Source organism: Lithobates pipiens, unplaced genomic scaffold (assembly GCF_037356315.1).
Source record: "Lithobates pipiens isolate NorthernLeopardFrog02 unplaced genomic scaffold, aLitPip1_a1.2 Scaffold_8, whole genome shotgun sequence".
NCBI lineage: Eukaryota > Metazoa > Chordata > Amphibia > Anura > Ranidae > Lithobates > Lithobates pipiens.
Window position 1 is genome coordinate 364,989,396 of NW_027507903.1, and position 19,324 is coordinate 365,008,719.

General features: G+C 43.3%; 1 protein-coding gene across 2 annotated transcripts in view; it reads left to right on the forward strand.

Annotated features, from left to right (window-relative positions):
• RARS1 (arginyl-tRNA synthetase 1) overlaps positions 1 to 19,004 on the forward strand; it is a 187,700-nt gene extending 168,696 nt beyond the window's left edge. For both annotated transcript variants that reach the window (XM_077473486.1, XM_077473487.1), the window contains 2 exons: positions 4,755 to 5,002; positions 18,808 to 19,004. In XM_077473486.1, coding sequence (XP_077329612.1) covers positions 4,755 to 5,002; positions 18,808 to 18,917 — 358 coding nt within the window. In that variant the 3' untranslated portion in view covers positions 18,918 to 19,004. The remainder of the gene's footprint in view (positions 1 to 4,754; positions 5,003 to 18,807) is intronic.
• The last annotated feature ends 320 nt before the right edge of the window (positions 19,005 to 19,324 follow it).

Genomic DNA, 19,324 nt, shown 5'->3' on the forward strand with positions numbered 1-19,324 from the left:
TCCCCTAGTGGATTGTTCAGCTTATATACTTATGATTTATTAATCGCCGTGTTTTTTCCTGCTGCGTATGCCTTGTTTGCTGTATACTGCAATATTATTACTCTGTTGACTCAGCTTATGCCACGGCGATATCATCATGCTCAGTAAAAGAGCTGTGGAGGAGGCACCATATGGGGAGGGGAACCAAAAAACACGCGCAGCTAAAGAAAAATTAAACCAAGCTTCTGCGGCAGCAAAACTTGAGCGTTTTGCCCATGCGACTTCTCCCGGCAGGAAAGGACATCACCACCTAACAGGGCAAACAAAGTCGCAGGGGACAATTGGGGATAGGAGAAGCACAGGCAATTTGGCCCTAGACCCAGCTACTACACCCTCTGGAGGGGGGGTGGGCGGGTTACCCGTGGGGGAAAGTAAGGCACTCCATAGCTTGGAGGGGTCATCACAACCCCCTGGGACAAGGACTGGTGAACCCACGTTGCGGGAGATATTGCAGGCAATTAACGAATGCAAAGATTTTATCTCTGGACTCGATAACCAATTAAGCAGTATTAAAAACGAATTGCACTCTATGAGCCAACTATTGAGCAATACTATTGATAGAACAACTGAACTTGAGGGGAGGCTAAGTACGGTGGAGGATGAGCTCTCCCCTCTTCAGCAAAAAATAATTGGACTCCAGAAACAGATAGCTATACAGGCAGCAAAAATGGATGACATGGACAATAAGAATCGCAGGAACAATGTGCGTTTAATTGGCTTGCCAGAGGGAAGCGAGGGCTCTAATCCCATTATTTTTCTAGAGACTTAGTTTAAGGAGTTATTGGGAGATGCTCTCTTTTCCCCACTTTTTTCTATTGAAAGGGCCCATAGAGTCCCCCCTAGATCTCGATCATCAGAGGACCGCTGCAGGCTATTGATATTGAAATTTGTTAATTACAACGATAGAATGATCCTGATGCGAAGAATTAGAGAACTAGGAAATATCTTTTATAAAGGGGCCAGAGTATCATTCTATCCGGATTTCTCACTGGACCTGCAGAAGCAGAGGGCTGAGTTTATTCCTATGAAGCGCACCCTGCAAAAATATAAAATAGATTATGCATTATTGTATCCCGCCCACCTACGAGTGTTTGCCTTGGGCTCAACCTTGTTCTTTAACTCCCCGTTGGAGGCTACAAACTGGTTGGAGGAACATAAAGAGACCTTGTAGAATTATTTAGTATTGGTTTAGGCGAAGGGGGGGAGGGGGGCAGTTTGGGTTTCTGGGTTTTTTTCCCCCCTTTTTCCCCTTTGCAGAGGTATATATTATTTTTACAAAAGATATATATCGTTAGAATTGTTGAACTTTAAATTTTAACAGATGGGGAGTGTTGTGTCACTGAAAATTGATAGGTACTCAGTGTGGGGGATGGGAGAGGTGGATGTCTCGGGGTTGTTCATGATTTTTAAGAATGAAATGGTTAGGCGCTGTGGGGGTCTTCCCTCCTTCCTTCCTCTCCCCCTCCCTCCCTCCCCCCCCTTTTTTTATTTATTTATTTATTTATTTATCTTTTCTTCTTTCTTTTGTTGTTTTGCAGAGGTATATATTATTTGCACAAAAGGTATATATTGTTAAAATTGCTGAACCGTAACTTAACAGATGGAGAGTGTTGTGTCACTGAAAATTGATAGGTATCCAGTGTGGGGAAGGGGGGTGGTAGAGGTGGATGTCCTGTGGTTGCTTATGACTTTTAAGAATGAAATGGTTGGGTGCTGTGGGGGTCTCCCCTCCTCCCTTCCTTTCCCCTCCCTCCTCCCCCCCCCTTTTTTTTTTTCCACAGAAGGTATATATCTATGGAATCACGGTAATAAAAGAATGGGGAGTGTTGTGTCACAGACAATAAGTGGGTACTTAGAACGAGCGAGGGGGGGCAGGAGAAGTGAATATATCACGATTGTTTAGAAATGTTAAAAAGTAGGTGTGGTTGGGGTCCCCTTTTTTTTTTTTTTTTTTTTCTTATTTCGCAGAGGTATATGTTATTTGCACAAATGGTATACATTGTTAAAATTCCTGAACCTTAACTTAACAGATGGGGAGTGTTGTGTCACTGAAAATGTATAGGTATCCAGAGTGTGTGTGTGGGGGGGGGGGGGGGGGGGGGTGGATGTCCTGTGGTTGCTTATGACTTTTAAGAATGAAATGGTTGGGTGCTGTGGTTGTCTCCCCTCCTCCCTTCCTCTCCCCTCCCTCCCCCCCCCCCCTTTTATTTTTATTTTTTATTTTTTTTTCTCTTTCACAGAAGGTATATATCTATGGAATCATGGTAATAAAAGAATGGGGAGGGTTGTGTCACAGACAATAAGTGGGTACTTAGAACGAGTGAGGGGGGGGGGGGGGCAGGAGAATATATCATGAATTTAAGTGACTTTGAACGTGACATGGTTGTTAGTGCCAGACATGCTTGTCTGAGTATTTCAAAAACTGCTGATCTAATGGGATTTCCATGCACAACCATCTCTGGAGTTTACAGAGAATGGTCTGAAAAAGAGAAAATATACTGTGAGCGGTAGTGGTGTGGATGAAAATGCTTTGTTGATGTGAGAGGTCGGGGGAGAATGGGCAGACTGGTTTGAGATGATAGAAAGGCAACAGTAACTCAAATAATCACTCGTGCGGGGGATATTTTCTTGGCACACTTTAGGCTCCTTAGTACCAATTGAGCATTGTTTAAATGCCACAGCCTACCTGAGTATTGTTGCTGACCATGTGCATTCCTTTATGACTACAGTTTGTACCCATCTTCTGATGGCTACTTCCAGCAACATAATGCACCATGTCACAAAGCTCAAATCATCTGAAACTGGTTTCTTGAACATGACAATGAGTTCACTGTACTCCAATGGCCTCCCCACAGTCATCAGATCTCAATCCAATAGAGCCCCTTTGGGATGTGGTGGAACAGGAGATTCACATTATGGATGTGCAGCCAATATATCTGTAGCAACTGTGTGATGCTATCATTTCAACATGGACCAAAATCTGGAGGATTGATAAAATAGACACAGACTAGAGGGGAGGAAATATGATCCAGCAAATATCAAAAAATGAAACTGAATAGATCTATAAATTAAACACACTCACTCATGCGGGAATAAATGTAGATATACCGTATATACTCGAGTATAGGCCGACCCGAATATAAGCCGAGGCCCCCAATTTACCCCCAAAAAAACTGGCAAACTTATTGACTCGTGTATAAGCCGAGGGTAAGACATGCCTGTCCATCCCTGTGTGTGTGTCCGTCCATCCCTGTGTGTCCGTCCATCCCTGTGTGTCCGTCCATCCCTGTGTGTCCGTCCATCCATCCCTGTGTGTGTGTGTCTCCATCCATCCATCCATCCCTGTGTGTGTGTGTGTGTGTGTGTGTGTGTGTGTGTGTGTGTGTGTGTGTGTGTGTGTGTCCAGCCTACCTGTGTCCTGAGCCTTTGTCCCGAGCCTCCGTCCCGTGCCGAGCCTCCTTGCCTCCGTGCCTCGCCGCCGTGCCTCGCCGCCGTGCCTCGCCGCCATGCCTTGCCTCCGGTCCCGTCCCGTCCCGTCCCGTGCCGTGCCGTCCTGTGCCTTGCCTCCGTCCCGTGCCCTCTTCGTTCGTCGGCGGCCATTGTAAAATTCAAAAGCTGCGCCGCCGCCTTCGCCTGTGATAGGCGGAACACTGAATTTCCCAGCAGCCTGTGTTCCGCCTATCACAGACGTCGTATCATCCTCGTCCGTAGTACGAGGATGATACGAAGTCCGTGATAGGCGGAACACAGGCTGCTGGGAAATTCAGTGTTCCGCCTATCACAGGCGAAGGGGGAGCCGGAGGCGCGGCTTTTGAATCAGAATGGCCGCTGTCTGTCTGCTCGACACGCTGATCGAGCGGGCAGACAGCGATGACTCGAGTATAAGCCGAGGGGGGCACTTTCAGCCTCAAAAAAGAGGCTGAAAATCTCGGCTTATACTCGAGTATATACGGTAGATTTAAATTGTTATTTATCCAATTGCTAGGAATCTGTTTTTGTGGAATGTTACATTGTAAAATGTGAATCCATTCTCTTTTTCGCCAGTAGATAGCTCTACTGGTAACCCTTTTCCTCTTTTTATAATTATTTGCTCACCATTTGATTTTTGACCACAAGATGGCAGTATCCAAAGATAACATATATGTTTATAACATTTTATAATCTTTATTATTGCTTTCTTTCTTTTATAAACCTTCTTTCTCTTCACGTAATCCAAAACAGACTCAATGTTGAGATCAGGGGTCTGTGGGGGCCAGCCCATTACTTCCAGGACTCCTTGTTCTTTAATCTTAAGATAGTTTTTAATGACCTGGCTCCATGTTTGGGGGTCATTGTCCTGCTGCAGAATAAATTTGGGGCCAATCGTATGCCTCCCTGATGGTATGGCATGATGGATTAGTATCTGCCTGTATTTCTTAGCATTGAAGACACCATTGATCCTGACCAAATCTTATTTGCAGCCCCAAAATTACAAGAAACCTCTATTAATGCTTCTATTTATAAAAGCATTCTTAATTTCCATAATTGTTTTCCAGCATTTTTCTATTTTTTTTTTACCGGCTCTCTTTTTCTAAAACGTTACATTTTGACTGAAGTTAGGCTTTAAATGCTGCCCAGCCTTCCAGACTCTGTTATTTTATATGCATTTTATTTCATATTCATTATATAAGCTATACATCAAGTTATATAAAAATATATGCTTTTCATGTCTTCAGATCTATAGCAAGGTTGGCAAACATCAGTGAGGAGGCTCTGCACAAAGCAGCTCAGGAGACCGAAGTCAGTTTGCAGCATGAGAAGGAGTGGAAACTGGGCAAATGTATCCTGAGATTCCCAGAAATTCTGCAGAAGATCTTGGATGACCTCCTTTTGCATATACTATGTGATTATCTGTATGAGCTGGCCACCACCTTCACAGAGTTCTATGATAACTGCTATTGTGTGGAGAAAGACAGACAGACTGGTTGGTATATTGTTGTGTTTAAAGGGGTTGGGGATGTATTACTGGACACAGTAGTCCTGAACTTAGCCAGCAATTCTGATGCGCAATCCCCCCCCCCCCCCCCCCCCATTTTATTGCAAAAACTCTGTTGTACAATGCATGCCTGTTTGCTGGGGGTCCCACAGCATAATCCCTTTTTTAATGCAACAGAAAACCCAGCAAGACCCAGAAATGTTGACGTTTATTCTGTTACATGGAGTTTCGCAATAAAATATCAAAATATTGGTGATGCTCCACAATTTGCAGGTATGCCTAGAGACACACATTCCCCCACACAGACAAAATTGAGAGGTTGGGAAAAAAAGCATAGTTAGTCTCTTTTCTGATTACAATTAAGAATAAGAATGAGATAAGCAGCTAATACCACTGCTGCTCTGTTTGAAAAGACTACTAAAGAGAACCCCTTTACAATCAAAGAGCTATAGATGTTGGTTAATTTATGTCTCAGTGCTGATTTTACATAGACTGGTGACTACTGAATTAACCTTTAACCGCTTAAGGACCAGGCCTATTTTTTAGACTTGTTTACAACTTAAAATCCTGGTGGGGACCTCTCGTTGATCCCATCTTATGACATCTACCCAGGTCGCTCCCTGCATGGGGCCACCGAGGGGTGCGATCTGTCACCAGTTGCGTCCACCTGACACAGCCAAAGACTGATCGTTGTACCGGCTTACTGCTGCTGCCATGTGACTGCTGTAATCAATCAATGGCTTCCTTTCAAGCATCCATTGTATAGAATTGTGTTGCTAGCTGTGATTGATCAGTGTGATTACATGGTACAGACTGGGCCAATCACAGCCCATCTGTACTATGTGATTAGCTCTGACCAATCTCAGCTGATCAAAAAAAAAAAAAAAAAAAAAAAAACAATTTAATTCAGTAAAATGTTTCAATATAGCAATGTAATGCAATGCTATATGCAAACACATTGTGTATAGAAAAAAAAAAGTGATCACTTCCCTAGAGTAGTACAATGTTACTATATTGCTCTGGTCAAAGCTTGTTTAACCACTTGGGTACCGCGCTATTGCAAAATGACGGCAATAGCGCGGACCCACATTTCCGGGACTACGTCTATTGACGTAGTCCCGGTTACGAGCGGCCTGCGCACCCCCTGAGGGGCGCGCGCGGCGCGCTCTGTGATCGGCGAGTCCGTGAGACTCGCCTGATCACCGATCCGTGTAAGGGGTCGATCCCGACCCCTTATCACGTGATCAGCTGTCAGCCAATGACAGCTGATCATGTGATAAAACGGAGCCGGTAATCGGCTAGTATTCCTCCTCGCGCTGACAGCGCGAGGAGAAAAAAAAAAAGCAGATCGCCGGCGGCCGTGTTCGGGACATCAGTCCCGATCACGGCCAGCAATTTAAACGAACACCTGCCCCCTGCCAGTGCCCACCTGCCACTCGCAGTGCCATCCTGAAATAAAGTAAGTGCCCCCCTGTCAGTGCCACCCAGCAGTGCCCATAGTGCCCACAGTGCCACCCAGCAGTGCCCACAGTGCCACCCAGCAGTGCCACCCAAAATCTGCCTCAAAGGTGCTGCACCCCAGTGCCGCCCATCAGTGCCCAGCAGTGCCGCCCATCAGTGCCCAGCAGTGCCGCCCAGCAGTGCCACCTATCAGAGCCACCCATCAGTCCCATCTATCTGTGGTACCTATCAGTGCCCATCCGTGCCACTTATCCGTGCCATCTTATCTGTGCCCATCTTTGCCCATCAGTGCCGCCTTATCTGTGCCTATTAGTGCCGCCTTAACTATGCCTATCAGTGCCCACCAGTGCAGCCTATCAGTGCCCACCAATGCAGCCCATCAGTGCCCACCAATGCAGCCCATCAGTGCCCACCAATGCAGCCTATCAGTGCCGCCTAATCAGCGCACTTCAATGAAGGAGAAAAATGACCCGTTTGCAAAATTTTATAACAAACTATTAAAACATGATTTTTTTTTTTTTGCATCTTTTTTTGTTTGTTTAGCAAAAAATAAAACTCCGAGCTGTAACTAAATACCACCAAAAGAAAGCTCTATTTGTGGGAAAAAAATGATAAAAATTTCATTTGGGTACAGTGTTGTATGCCCGCGCAATTGTCATTCAAAGTGCATCAGCGCTGAAAGCTGAAAATTGGTCTGGGACTCAGGGGGGTTTAAGTGCCCAGTAAGCAAGTGGTTAATTAAAAAAAAAAAAAAAAAAAATCATTAAAAAAAATATTTTTCTGTTTACTTTCCAAAAAGGTAATTTGAGGAATATCTGTACTGTCCTGACATTTTTGGGCCTCAAGAAACAAGATGTCGGTACATCAGGATTGTTAACTTTCAGATACAGTGGGGCAAAAAAGTATTTAGTCGGCCAACAATTGTGCAAGTTCTCTCACTTAAAAAGATGAGAGAGGCCTGTAATTGTCATGATAGGTAGTGCAAAAAAATAAAAACCACAGAGGTGATCAAATACCACCAAAAGAAAGCTCTATTTGTGGGAAAAAAAAGGACGTCAATTTTGTTTGAGTGCAACATCGCACGACCGCGTAATTCTCAGTTAAAGCGACGCAGTGCCCAATCGCAAAGAGTGCTCTGGTCAGGAAGCGGATAGACTCTTCCAGGGCTGAAGTGGTTATAGGCTGGGTTCACACTGCAGTACAGAGCGGCTCACAGCAGGGGTCCGGCATGTCCCTGTTCAATGTTTCAAGTCCGACTTCAGTACGAATTTTTGGCTCAATTCAGACCTGAAACGGACCAGAAGTAGCACGGGACTGTGCAATTCGCTCTGGAGATGTGTGAACCGGCACTATTGGGAGCCGGTAACAATCTGCTGACATGCGAATTGGATGTGCGGAAACCCGCATTAAATTTGCATTAGTGTGAACCCCGCCTAATAGAGACTTCTCTATAGAAGTTCTATAGATTGTACATTAAAGGGGTTGTTAATTATTTTTTTTTTAACTATAGGTAAGCCTATAATGAGCATCATTTAGGTGATACTAACTTTAGTAGCAGCCGGTGACATTACCGGCGCATACGCACTGCACTCTAAATAGATGGTGCCGTCCATTCAGAGCTCTGTGTCGTGGCCGTGACATTATCAAGACTTGGCCATACAAATGGTGGAAGACCAGGTGAAGCTGGCAGCGGTCACAGCGCACCGCTGGAGGGCTTTCTTTTAAGGTAAGTCTGCCATAATGTGCTAGTAGCAATGCCTACTAGCACATTATGACAATATCCTTCAGGGGCCAAATTCTTTTTTTAACTACTGATTTAAAAAGAAAACACTGTTACAAATGTCACATAATAATGGGCATTACAGTTAGAATGCCGCATTTATATTGTGGTAATAGTGAGTACAGCTATAGGGTATCTAATTGAATAAAGGGCAGCTTAATGGCATAGACCAGTGGTCATCAACCCTGTCCTCACGGCCCACTAACAGGCCAGGTTTTTATGTATTACCTTGGGGAGATGCAGACTAGAATACTGCAATCACTGATCAGCAAATTATATCACCTGTGATATATTTCAGTTATCTTGCAAACCTGGCCTGTTAGTGGGCCCTGAGGACAGGGTTGATGACCACTGAGATGACAATTATAGAGGGAGAGTTTTAAAATATACGCATGTCTTAGTAGATACAATGTAAGTTCTGCACAGAGATTGAAGGGGAAGATTTGTTTATCCATATGTCCTAGATTAAATGATAGTGTGGGAGTGCACCATATTTTGTTTTTGTGTGGTCCAAAGGTATGATATTAACTGCAGTAATCCTGGAATGTAGTGTACAACGGTGCTCATAAAAAATAATATAAAACGTTTTAAACTAAAAAATTTGATTATCCCCATTAAGTTAGTGGGTAACATCCTACAGGAGTGGTGATGCAACAGATGCACATCTTGCTTTATGTATATGTACCTTGAATAACCTGTTACGGGTAAAAACTGCTGTTCAAGATGTGAGCAAGTTGTTTGTTTGGAATCCCAGATTTTGGATGTAAACAATCAGCTGGCAACATTGTGTAACCTCAACTACCTGTAAATGGAGTTTGGATCTTGCCTATCCGGGGATGGCTGGGACCAATATAGAGGGTGATATGGAGGTATAGGTGCCAGAGGTGGGTAGATGGGTTACATTTTGAAGACAGGGTAGAGCAAAAGTGTTAGAGAGGCTAGACCTGAGTTTCAATAAATCTGACAGGTTTCAGGACAGGGATATACACTCTGGAGTGGCATTGTTGTAGCTGCATATACCACCCAACAACCCCACCCCCCAGCTGCCAGGGCAGGGTAATTAGGATAACCGATAGGATTTTGTTTTACTGAGCACTTGGGCTTGGCACATTAGAAGAAAAGAATAGAAAGATTGTTGGATGGCCCTAGGGAGGACCCAGCTGCAATGATACATACTGGTACAAATGATAAAGTTAGAAGAAGATGGAGCATCCCTAAAAATGTTTTTTTTTTTTCTTGATTTTTCTCCTGAAAATTTGCATTTCATAAATGGCTGTGCAAATATTGCGTGACATAAAAATTTACAACTGCCCACCATTTTTTCTCTAGGGCCTCTGCTTTCAGAAAATTTGATTTATGGAGGTTCTAAGTAATTTTGTAGAAAAAAATGTTAAAGTTGCCTCAGTGAGTAATTCATTTTTTTTTTTTTGTATTTTAAGACATTCCTTTTTTAGCTGAGTATATCCATTCTACTGGCTCCTCTAATGTTGCTACAGTTCTGCCTTTCCTTACTAAAGGTTTCCGTCAAGCCACCCTTAAGTGCCTTTTTCAGTGGGTCTCTTTTTTAATAGATTAAAGGCTCCTCTCTGATTTGAGCTTTAATCAAATGTGCACGTCTCCCATGAAACCTCCCTTGAATTTTATTAGGCTTACAATTCATCTATGTGGACTACAGTATGTATGACAGAGAAAGGGGCCTATGTTTGGTGTTTTTTTTGGCTTTTGTCCATAGCATATGTTTGATGTCCATTTTGAGATGCTTTTGACATCATTCAGAATATGATAGATGCATTTGACTTTCAGTTGACCTCCTTCTCGCCAGCATTTGATATGTTTCAAGTAGGTTTTTCAATCCCATAGACTTGTATGGGAATGCAAAACCTGCTTGGAGCGAACAAAAGCCCAAAGGGTAACTATACGGCCCTTTCTTATCATACATCATGGGACACAGAGCCATAGTAGTTACTTTGTGGGTTATAGGCCACCTTCAGGTGATGGACACTGGCACGCCCTAAATTAAAGAGTGCACTCCCTATATAACCCTTCCCAATAGTGTTGGTACTAGTGAAGATGTGCTGTGCTGAGCTCCACTGCTGGGGCTAGCCATGCAGTCCTTATCCATTCAAAGTGTCTTTTTGGCCAAATTGAATGCTACCTGGGCCTCGTATCTGAAGAAACGTGGTCTTGTCTGTAATACTTCTCTTTTTAGAGAGCTGGACCCCGGAATCCAGCACTTTTGGTAGTAAGGCCATAAAGTTTTACTGGTGGTGGTGCTGTCACAGGTCCAGGATTGTGGGTTTCCTTGAGGATCCCCAGCAGCTTAAGGTTTAACGGAACCCACAGTGAAGGGTGAAAATTGGCTCTTTTGGTTTGCCACAGAAAATCCTGCGGTGGGAAAGGTAAGTGGAGTTTTTCTAAGAAATTTTCTTATGAATGTCTCCTTTTAATTTAGTTTTCTCTTCCTCCGGCCAGCAGCAGACCTCTGGTAAGTCGGGGGGGGGGGGGGGGGGGTTGCCTCCCCACCAGACTCCCCCCTGTGCTGTTTTTTTTCTTCAGGGAAAGAGCGTGCAAAAAAAAGCGCAAACGGCACGCCGCTCGGCGGGCTTCCAAGACCCCCCTCCGCCATTTCTCTCTGATGATCCCATAGGATCAGAGCACCCACAGGAAAAACTTTCTCTCAAAAGGAGGGAGGAAGGACCTTGGAGGGGGGCTTAGTGCGGCGTTGGCGTCCTCTAATGCCCAACGTGGGGAATGTGTGTTTTAATGGCACCATTGTTGCTGTTGCAAGCTGCGGAGGGACACGAGCGAAGGTATATATGTGGTTTGGTGACACAGGCATTCCTTTGAGACACTTACTACTGCATCAGGCTGGGCATTAACAGCAGCAGCAGAGCTGGACTATTGCTCAAGCAATGCATGCATTCCTTCTGGTAGTACCTTTGCTTTGTGCATCAGGCTATGGTCGGAAAGGAGGTTAAAATCACCTCAAAAAAGGGCTCTAGAAAGGCTAAAGGCACTAGGGAGCCTAGACCCATCTAAAAAAAAAGATGGCATCCTCCCCTGAGAGTAATATGGATGGTCAGAATGAGCCATCAGAAGGGTCAAGTGTTGCAGCTGCTTTTAGTATTACAGCCCCTGTAAGTCGTTTTTTTTTTCTCCAGCTATTCGAAGTTTGGAGCAAAAGATTGATGCATTAATCGCATCCCAGAGTGGGACTAAGCATAACAGGTCCCCGTTCATCGCTCAGGACCCTCATGCTGAGGAACAAGGGGCGAAAAATTACAACTTTTTCTCAAGGGACCAGGAAGAGGCTGATGTCCGAAGAACCTAATACGAAAGGATCAGGTTCGCAGGGGTTGGTACAGTCTCTCACTGAATTGGTCCGCTTCACATTTTCTACTGCCAATTAGGGCAGTCAATCGATGAGCCCACTTCTGGTTTGGGTTCACTAAAGCCTCTTCAATCTGTTCATGCTTTTTCCTATCCATTCATGGCTAAAAAGCTTATGTATTCCGTAATAGTAGTGTAAGTACCCAGATAAACAGTTTTTTCCTCCAAAAAAGTTTTCAATACTTTATCCTATGGAGGACGAGTTCTATAAGAAATGGGGATTTCCAGCAGTTGACGCTGCTATATCCTCTGTACCCAACTTGTCCAGTAGACAATGCTCATATGCTAAAGGATCCAACAGATAAGAAGATGTAATTCCTTTTTAAAAGCTATATTTCACTCGCAGGTTCAGCCTGCACTGGCAGCGATCCGAGTATCTCAGTCCTTAAAGGGCCAGTTTATTGAGGTACTCAAGATTATTCCTGATCAGCAGGCACAAGATCTGACTGGGATATCAGAAGCGTTGTGTTTTACAGTACACGCTATGAAATATTATATTCTCCAGGCCTCATGGCTCCTGCTAGGACTGGTACATGTGCATAGAATCCTATGGTTGAAACATTGGTCAGCCAAAGCACCATGCAAAAGCTCTTGGCCAGTTTCCCATTTCATGGTGAATGGTTATTTGGAGACGATCTGGATAAGTATATCCAAAGAATTTCTAATGGTAAAAGTTCCCTTTTACCAGTTTAAAAGAAGTTTAAGCATTTTTCTTTTAAAACCTACTTCTCCAGTGCCAGGGGCATCAGCCTCAAGGCAGTCATGATGGCCTCCACCGTCAGGTTTAAGAGGTTAACCTCAGGGTCAGTCTCAGGGCCAAAAGACCTGGGGGAGGAAACCCACAAAACAAAATATTAAAGCCTCTTTATGAAGGAGCACCCCCGCTTTCTTGAGTGGGGGGAAAGGCTTCTACAGTTTTCAAGGGTCTGGCAGGAACAATGTCAAGATAGATGGGTGGCTTCCTCAATTTCTCTAGGTTACAAACTAGAGTTCCGAGGGTTCCCTCCTCATTTTCTCAGATCAAACATTCCCAGAGATCCAGTGAAAAAGAAGTCTCTAGCTTTGGATCATCTCTTGCCTCAAGGAGTGATAATCGGTGGTCCCCTTGGAAGAGCAAGGATTAGGGTTTTTATTCAAACCTTTTCATGATTCCAAAAACAAGCAGGGATGTCAGACCCATTTTAGATCTCAAAGATCTAAAACTGTTTTTGAATACAGTTCTTTTGGCATGGAGTCAATCCGATCAGTAGTCTCCATCCTACAAGGGGGAGAACTTCTGTGGTCAATCATCCTCAAGGGTGCCTTTCTCCATGTGCTGATTTTCCCCGCTCACCAGAAATGTCTATGATTCGAGGTAAAAAATCTTAATTTCCAGTTGTAGCTCTGCCTTGGGTCTAGCTACTGCACCTCGAGTGTTTACAAAGATCCCGGCTCCTCCTTTAACCAGTTTAGGGTCTCAACATATAACGATACTAGCCTACTTAGATGATCTACACTTGATAAGATCAATCGGTAGCCCGCTTAAAACCAATGTTTGTTCACCACAGTCAGCTACCTGGAATACCTAGGTTGGATTCTCAATCTAGAAAAATCCTCCTTAAAACCATCAAGGAGATTACACTTCTTGGGGCAGATCATAGATACAGCTCAAAAGAGGGTGTTTTTCCCCAGGAAAGGATCAGTTCCATAAAGGAACTGATTCAGTTGATCAAAACAAAGAAGAATCCTTCTATTCGACTTTGCATGAAATTGTTGGATGGTGGCTTCTTTTGAGGCCTTTTTTTATGCGCAGTTTCATTCAAGACTACTGCAAAACAGTATCCTGTCAACTTGGAACAAGAAGGTGCAAGCTCTGGACATCCCAAGGCGTTTATCCCCCCAAAGTGCATCAGAGCCTCAATCGGTGGTTGATATCCAAAACTCTTCAAAAAGGAAAATCCTTTCTACCAGTTACCTGGAAGGTGGTAATAACGGATGCCAGCCTTCGGGACTGGGGAGCAGTCCTTGAAGAAGCATCTGTCCAAATCAAAGATGACCTTGCCCATCAATATTCTATAGATGTGGGCAGGACGCCTGGCCCTAGAGGCCTGAATGCTCAGACTATGGAATTGTCCTGTCAGGATACAATCCGACAATGACACAACTGTAGCCTATATCAATCACCAAGGGGGCACGAAAAGCCATGCAGGCCAGAGAGAGGTGAATTATATTCTATCTTGGGAAACAACATTCCTTGCCTATCAGCAATTTTCATTCCAGGGATAGGGAATTGGTAGGCGGAGTACTTGAGTCGCCAACAATTATTTCCAGGAGAATGGTCCCTTCACCTTGAGAGCTTTCTGTCAATATTCCAAAAATACGGAGTTCCGGACGTGGATCTGTTTGCGTCCAGGTTCAACAACAAGATCAACAACTTTGTGTCAAAGACAAAGGGATCCGCTGGTATATGGAACAGATGCCTTGGTTTTTCACTGATCTATGCATTCCCTCCTGTTCTGCTGCTTCCGTGCCTCCTCGCAAGATCAAGCAAGAAGGGAAGGAGGTGATTCTTGTGGCCCAGGAGACCTTGGTTTGCTGAGATCGTAAAAATGGTGATTGGGGACCCTACCGCTATGGCCAGATCTTCTTTGCAAGGTCCGGTATGCCATCCAACCTTACAAATGCAAAATTTAGCGGTTTGGCTATTGAGACCCACATTCTAAAAGATTGCAGGCTGTTAGCTTCGGTAGTTTCTACTTGGTTTATGCTAGGAAGACGGCCTCCGGAGTCATATACTATAGAATTTGGAAGGCATATGTCTCCTGTGTGAATCCAGGGGTTGGCACCCCAGGAAATATGTCATAGTAGGATCCTTGAATTCCTACAGATAGGATTATAAATGAAGCTGGCACTGAGTACTATCAAGGCCAGACGTTGGCTTTATCTGTGTTGTTGTTTTTTTTTTTTTTCCAACGACCACTTGCTTCACACTCTTTGGTTCATAACTTTATTCAGGGGGTAACGCAGATTAATCCTCTAGTCAGGTCACCCCTGAACCTTTGGGACTTAAATTTAGTCCTCGGCTTTACAGAAGCAGCCTTTTGAGCCAATACGAAATATTCCCTTGGTCCTCTTGAGGAAGAAAAAATTTTTTCTTGGTTGCCATATGTTCTGAAGGAAGAGTATCTGAGTTGGTTGCTCTTTCTTGTAAATATAATAAAGAACGAGTTAGCCCATGGGACATTAAATGAGTTGTTCATAGAGGTCATAACAAATAAATGTAATATATTGATAAAGATTTAATTTGCGTTTCACAAACATAGTCGTAAATAAATATAAAAACTATCATGAAATATAGCTTAACCATAAACATATTTGTTACAATACTAAAAGTACATAGTGTACATATACAGCTTGTATACTCGAGTATGGAGTTGTATCATATTAAGAGATAGTATCCAGACCGCCCCATTTTTTTTTCTCTTTCTTGTAAAGAGCCATATCAGTTTATTCATAAGGATGGGGTTGTATTGCGGCCTCATCCTGAATTCCTACCAAAGGTAGTATTGGTTTTTTCATTTAAACCAGGATATTGTTGTGCCTTAATTATTTTCAGAACCTCGTTCTGTGGAAGGAAGATCAATACATCTCTTGATGTTGTGACAGTGGTCAAAGTCTATTGAAAGTGTCCGCTCAGATTCATTAAACAGATGTTTTGTTTGTGTTGCCAGGTGGTCCTAAAAGAGGACAGGCAGCGTTGAAATCCTACTATTTCTAAATGGATTCATCAAGTACTTGTTCACATTAAAGCTCACTTCTCCAGGGCTGTTAGTGCTTCTTGGGCAGTGCATCACCAAGCCTCCATGGCTCAAATCTGCAAGGCCGCAACTTGGTCTTCAGTCCGTACATTTACCAGATTCTATCAAGTAGATGTAAAAGGTCATGAGGATATCGCCTTTTGGCGCAGTGTACTGCAGGCTGCAGTATGAGTCCTCTAGTCTCTTGGTGCCCTACTTTTTTGTGTCTCCCTCCCTTCAGTTGGCATTGCTATGGGACATCCCACATAGTAACTACTATGGCTGTGTGTCCCGTGATGTAGGATAAGAAAATAGGCTTTTTATAACAGCTTACCTGTAAAATCCTTTTCTTTGAAGTACATCACGGGACACAAAGGTCCCTCCCTTCTTTGGTATACATGTGTATTGCTTTGCTACAAAACCGAGGTACTCCCAGTAGTGGGAGTGTGAAGTAACTGATCAATTCACTCTATTCTTATTATTATCAGTTATGTATTCCTTTGTCTAGTCCCTATAGTTCAGCTAATCTATCAATTACGCCAAGCACATGTTATTGTTAATATCACAATACTACCACCCTTGTCTATGAAATCAATACACGGTCTAAGATCAATCAAATCTCATTTATTTGCCAAGGAAATAATACAGCGTGCATAAGGTATCAATAGAAGTTACAATAATACATAGCATACAATCAAAGTATAATATAAGCCATACTTATCCGACCTTCGCAGCTACGCCTCATGATAGAATAAAGAGGAGAGACCCAACTCATGGTTGCAACCCTTTTTGTTAAACATACCTCAGCCATACCACACCCCATTGCCCATCCTATCTTTCCCGTAGGCCAATCAGCGTCTCTGGGGCGTTTCCTCCCCCCAGGCTAATTACCTCGTAAAGTCCTGCCATACTTGGCCTCTGGGGGGCAGTGTCTGCCCATGAATTGCAACTGCTCCGACTGGATTGCCATCTTGTGGCTCGATCTCGGACGCCCCACCAGCTGTCTTTTGTTCTTGCAGACAAGCCGGCGCCATATTATCTTTGAAGTTCAGTACATTCCAGGTGGGCTGAATAGAACTCATTCTGCTATTCAAATTGTGTCACATTCCTTGCTTTTAAACATGTGAGACTGCCTGGCATCAATATGGCTGAGTTCGGCTGTACAAACAGCTGTGTAGATGTATAATACAAATTCCTGTCTGATTCCAACAGAGTGGTTATATAGAGAGTGCACTTTTTAATTTAGGGCTTGCCAGTGTCCATCACCTGAAGATGGCCTATAACCCACATAGTAACTACTATGGCTCTGTGTCCTGTGATGTACTTTAAAGAAAAGGATTTTACAGGTAAGTTCTAAAAATCCTATTTTTCACACAAACGGTGTGAATCCAGTCTAAAGTACATTTTATCAAGATCACTACTGGCAATTACAGCACCTATGACTGTAAAGAAATCCAAGTTTTCTTATTAAAAAAACAAAACAGTATTTTTCAGTTGTTTGAAAGATCTATGTAGCTTATAGGAAATGTATGCCAATTCAAAGTCTAGTGAGTAGACAGGTGAGGAAAAATGTCTCAACAGGAACTAGTGGTGTCACCATGGGGGGTAGGCTGTATGGCAGGCAGGAGTATTAAAATCACAAGAGTGTGTAAAGAGGTAAACACATAGGTTATTCAGCTTTGTAGTTTGGTTGAAATTCAAAGTTTATATATAGGTAGAATAAGTCTCTAAGTGTAGTATCTACCCAAGTTGACCCAATTTGCCTATGTAATCAGGTTTTCACACTTTCCTCTTAGGGCCCTTTCACACTGGGGCGGTGCGGGTTTCTGCAGTAAAGCGGCGCTTTACCGTCGTTTTAGCGGCGGTCTGCGGCCGCTAGCGGGGTGGTTTTAACCCCCACTAGCAGCCGAAAAAGGGTTAAAACCTCCCGCAAATCGCCGCTGCAGCGGCACTTTTCCGGAGTTATAGTCACGCTGTGCTATTGATTTCAATGGTTAGGAGCAGTGAATACACCGCTCCAAAGATGCTGCAAGCAGGACTTTTTTCACCATCCTGCTAGCACACCGCTCCAGTGTGAAAGCCCTCCGGCTTTCACGCTGGAGTGAAAGGGGCCGTTTTTTTTCCAGGCGCTATTTTTAGCGCTGTAGCTCCTGAAAACCGCTCCAGTGTGAATTGGGCCTTAAGGCATAACTGGCAGGAGGGGACTATGGACTTGGACCAGGATATTCAGTGTGAGGTCTTTTGTTCTCCCTCTCATCCTTAAAGGATATCTAAACCCATGAAAAAATAATGAATATATTGCATCTTACCAGTCCTTAGCTTGGAAAAAACAAAAAAAAATAAAGTTTTTAGCAAGTACAGGAAAAAACATGTTAAAGCGATTGTAAAACGTGGATGTATAATAAAAAGAAAAACCCAAAAACCTGCAAGGCAATGGCATATTGTGCTAGCATGCATTGCATACTAGCACATTATTAAATACTCGCCTTGGAACAAAGCCCTCCTGCGCTCTAATGTCACCGCTGAGAGGGCTGACATGTTCCCCCTGTCTTTCTTCCGGGTTCACCAGCTCCAGCTATATGATTGGCCGGAGCCGCAATGACTTCACTCCCGCACATGTGCAGGAGCCCTCGGTTTGCGGCACGAAGCTCTGAAGTTCTTGCAAGGTATGCTGGACCTTCGGAACACATGTGCCAGTGATGACACTGGCTGCATGCAGGGTGAATATCCCCTAAACAGTTCACGCTTAGGAGATATACATTTTACCTACAGGTTAGCCTTATTATAGGCTTACCTGTAGGTAAAAATGACCAAGCTGGGTTTACAACCGCTTTAATCTTGCCAGAAATGTAGTAATCTTGTGACTTCTTGTGAACTGACCCCGAAGCATAAAGAGCAATGATATCTTTTTTTTTTTTTTAAAACCACTAATCTTTCTAAGCCCCATCTAATGGAAATGAGGAGATTAAAGGCATGTTTTAAGTCCATCCTGGGTAGCAACCATGGCTTCCTCCATAGATACAGTGAGTAAGTGTAGCTGACCAAGGACAGGAAGTATATTATTATTAGAATCATGAAGTTAAAATAAAGGGGGGGGGGGGAGGAACCCCTGTAAAAAAAAAAAAAATCAAATCAAGCCACCACATCTATGTACTGGGTAAGATGCAATATATATATTTTTTGTTTTTGGTACTTTAATGCTTACAGGTAGTACAGACAGACAGAGGAACAAACATTTCCTTATAATAGTTGTAGTTTATCACGTATTTAAAATTTTGTAATTGGTGCGGCTTTGCTGAAAAAAACACTGTCAAATATATGCATGGCACCAATGAACACATCCGTTTCTTATGTTCTGCTCTTGTAACATGGTTTGTCTTTTTCAGGTAACGTTGTCAAGATAAACATGGGCAGGATGTTGTTGTCTGATGCTACAGCTGCCGTAATGGCCAAAGGGTTTGAAATCTTGGACATTAAACCAGTCCAGAGGATGTGAGAACATATTGAGCTATATTTCTTAAATAAATGCAACTGTATCAGATGTCTACTTTCCAAAAACTGAAGAATAAAATTCTTTAATTCACTTTATTCTTATTTTTTTCTTAATACAGACTCATATAAAACACTCATCTTGGGGGGGGGGGGGGGGGGGGAGTGGCTGTGCAAACCGTTTTGTATTTTAAATTTACAAAATGTATCCTTTCCACTTCAATCTGCAATATTTTTTTTCTGGAAAAAGGAGGTGCCTACCTTTATTCACTTCAATAACACAACACAACAGTGCTTATACAAAATATATGGTATAGGTGCCCTTTTAAGTGCACTAACAGACACATGTGACCAGTAAAAAAAAAAAAAAAAAAAGTAAGGCGCTTCTCACGCAAATTAACAGAAAAAAATCAA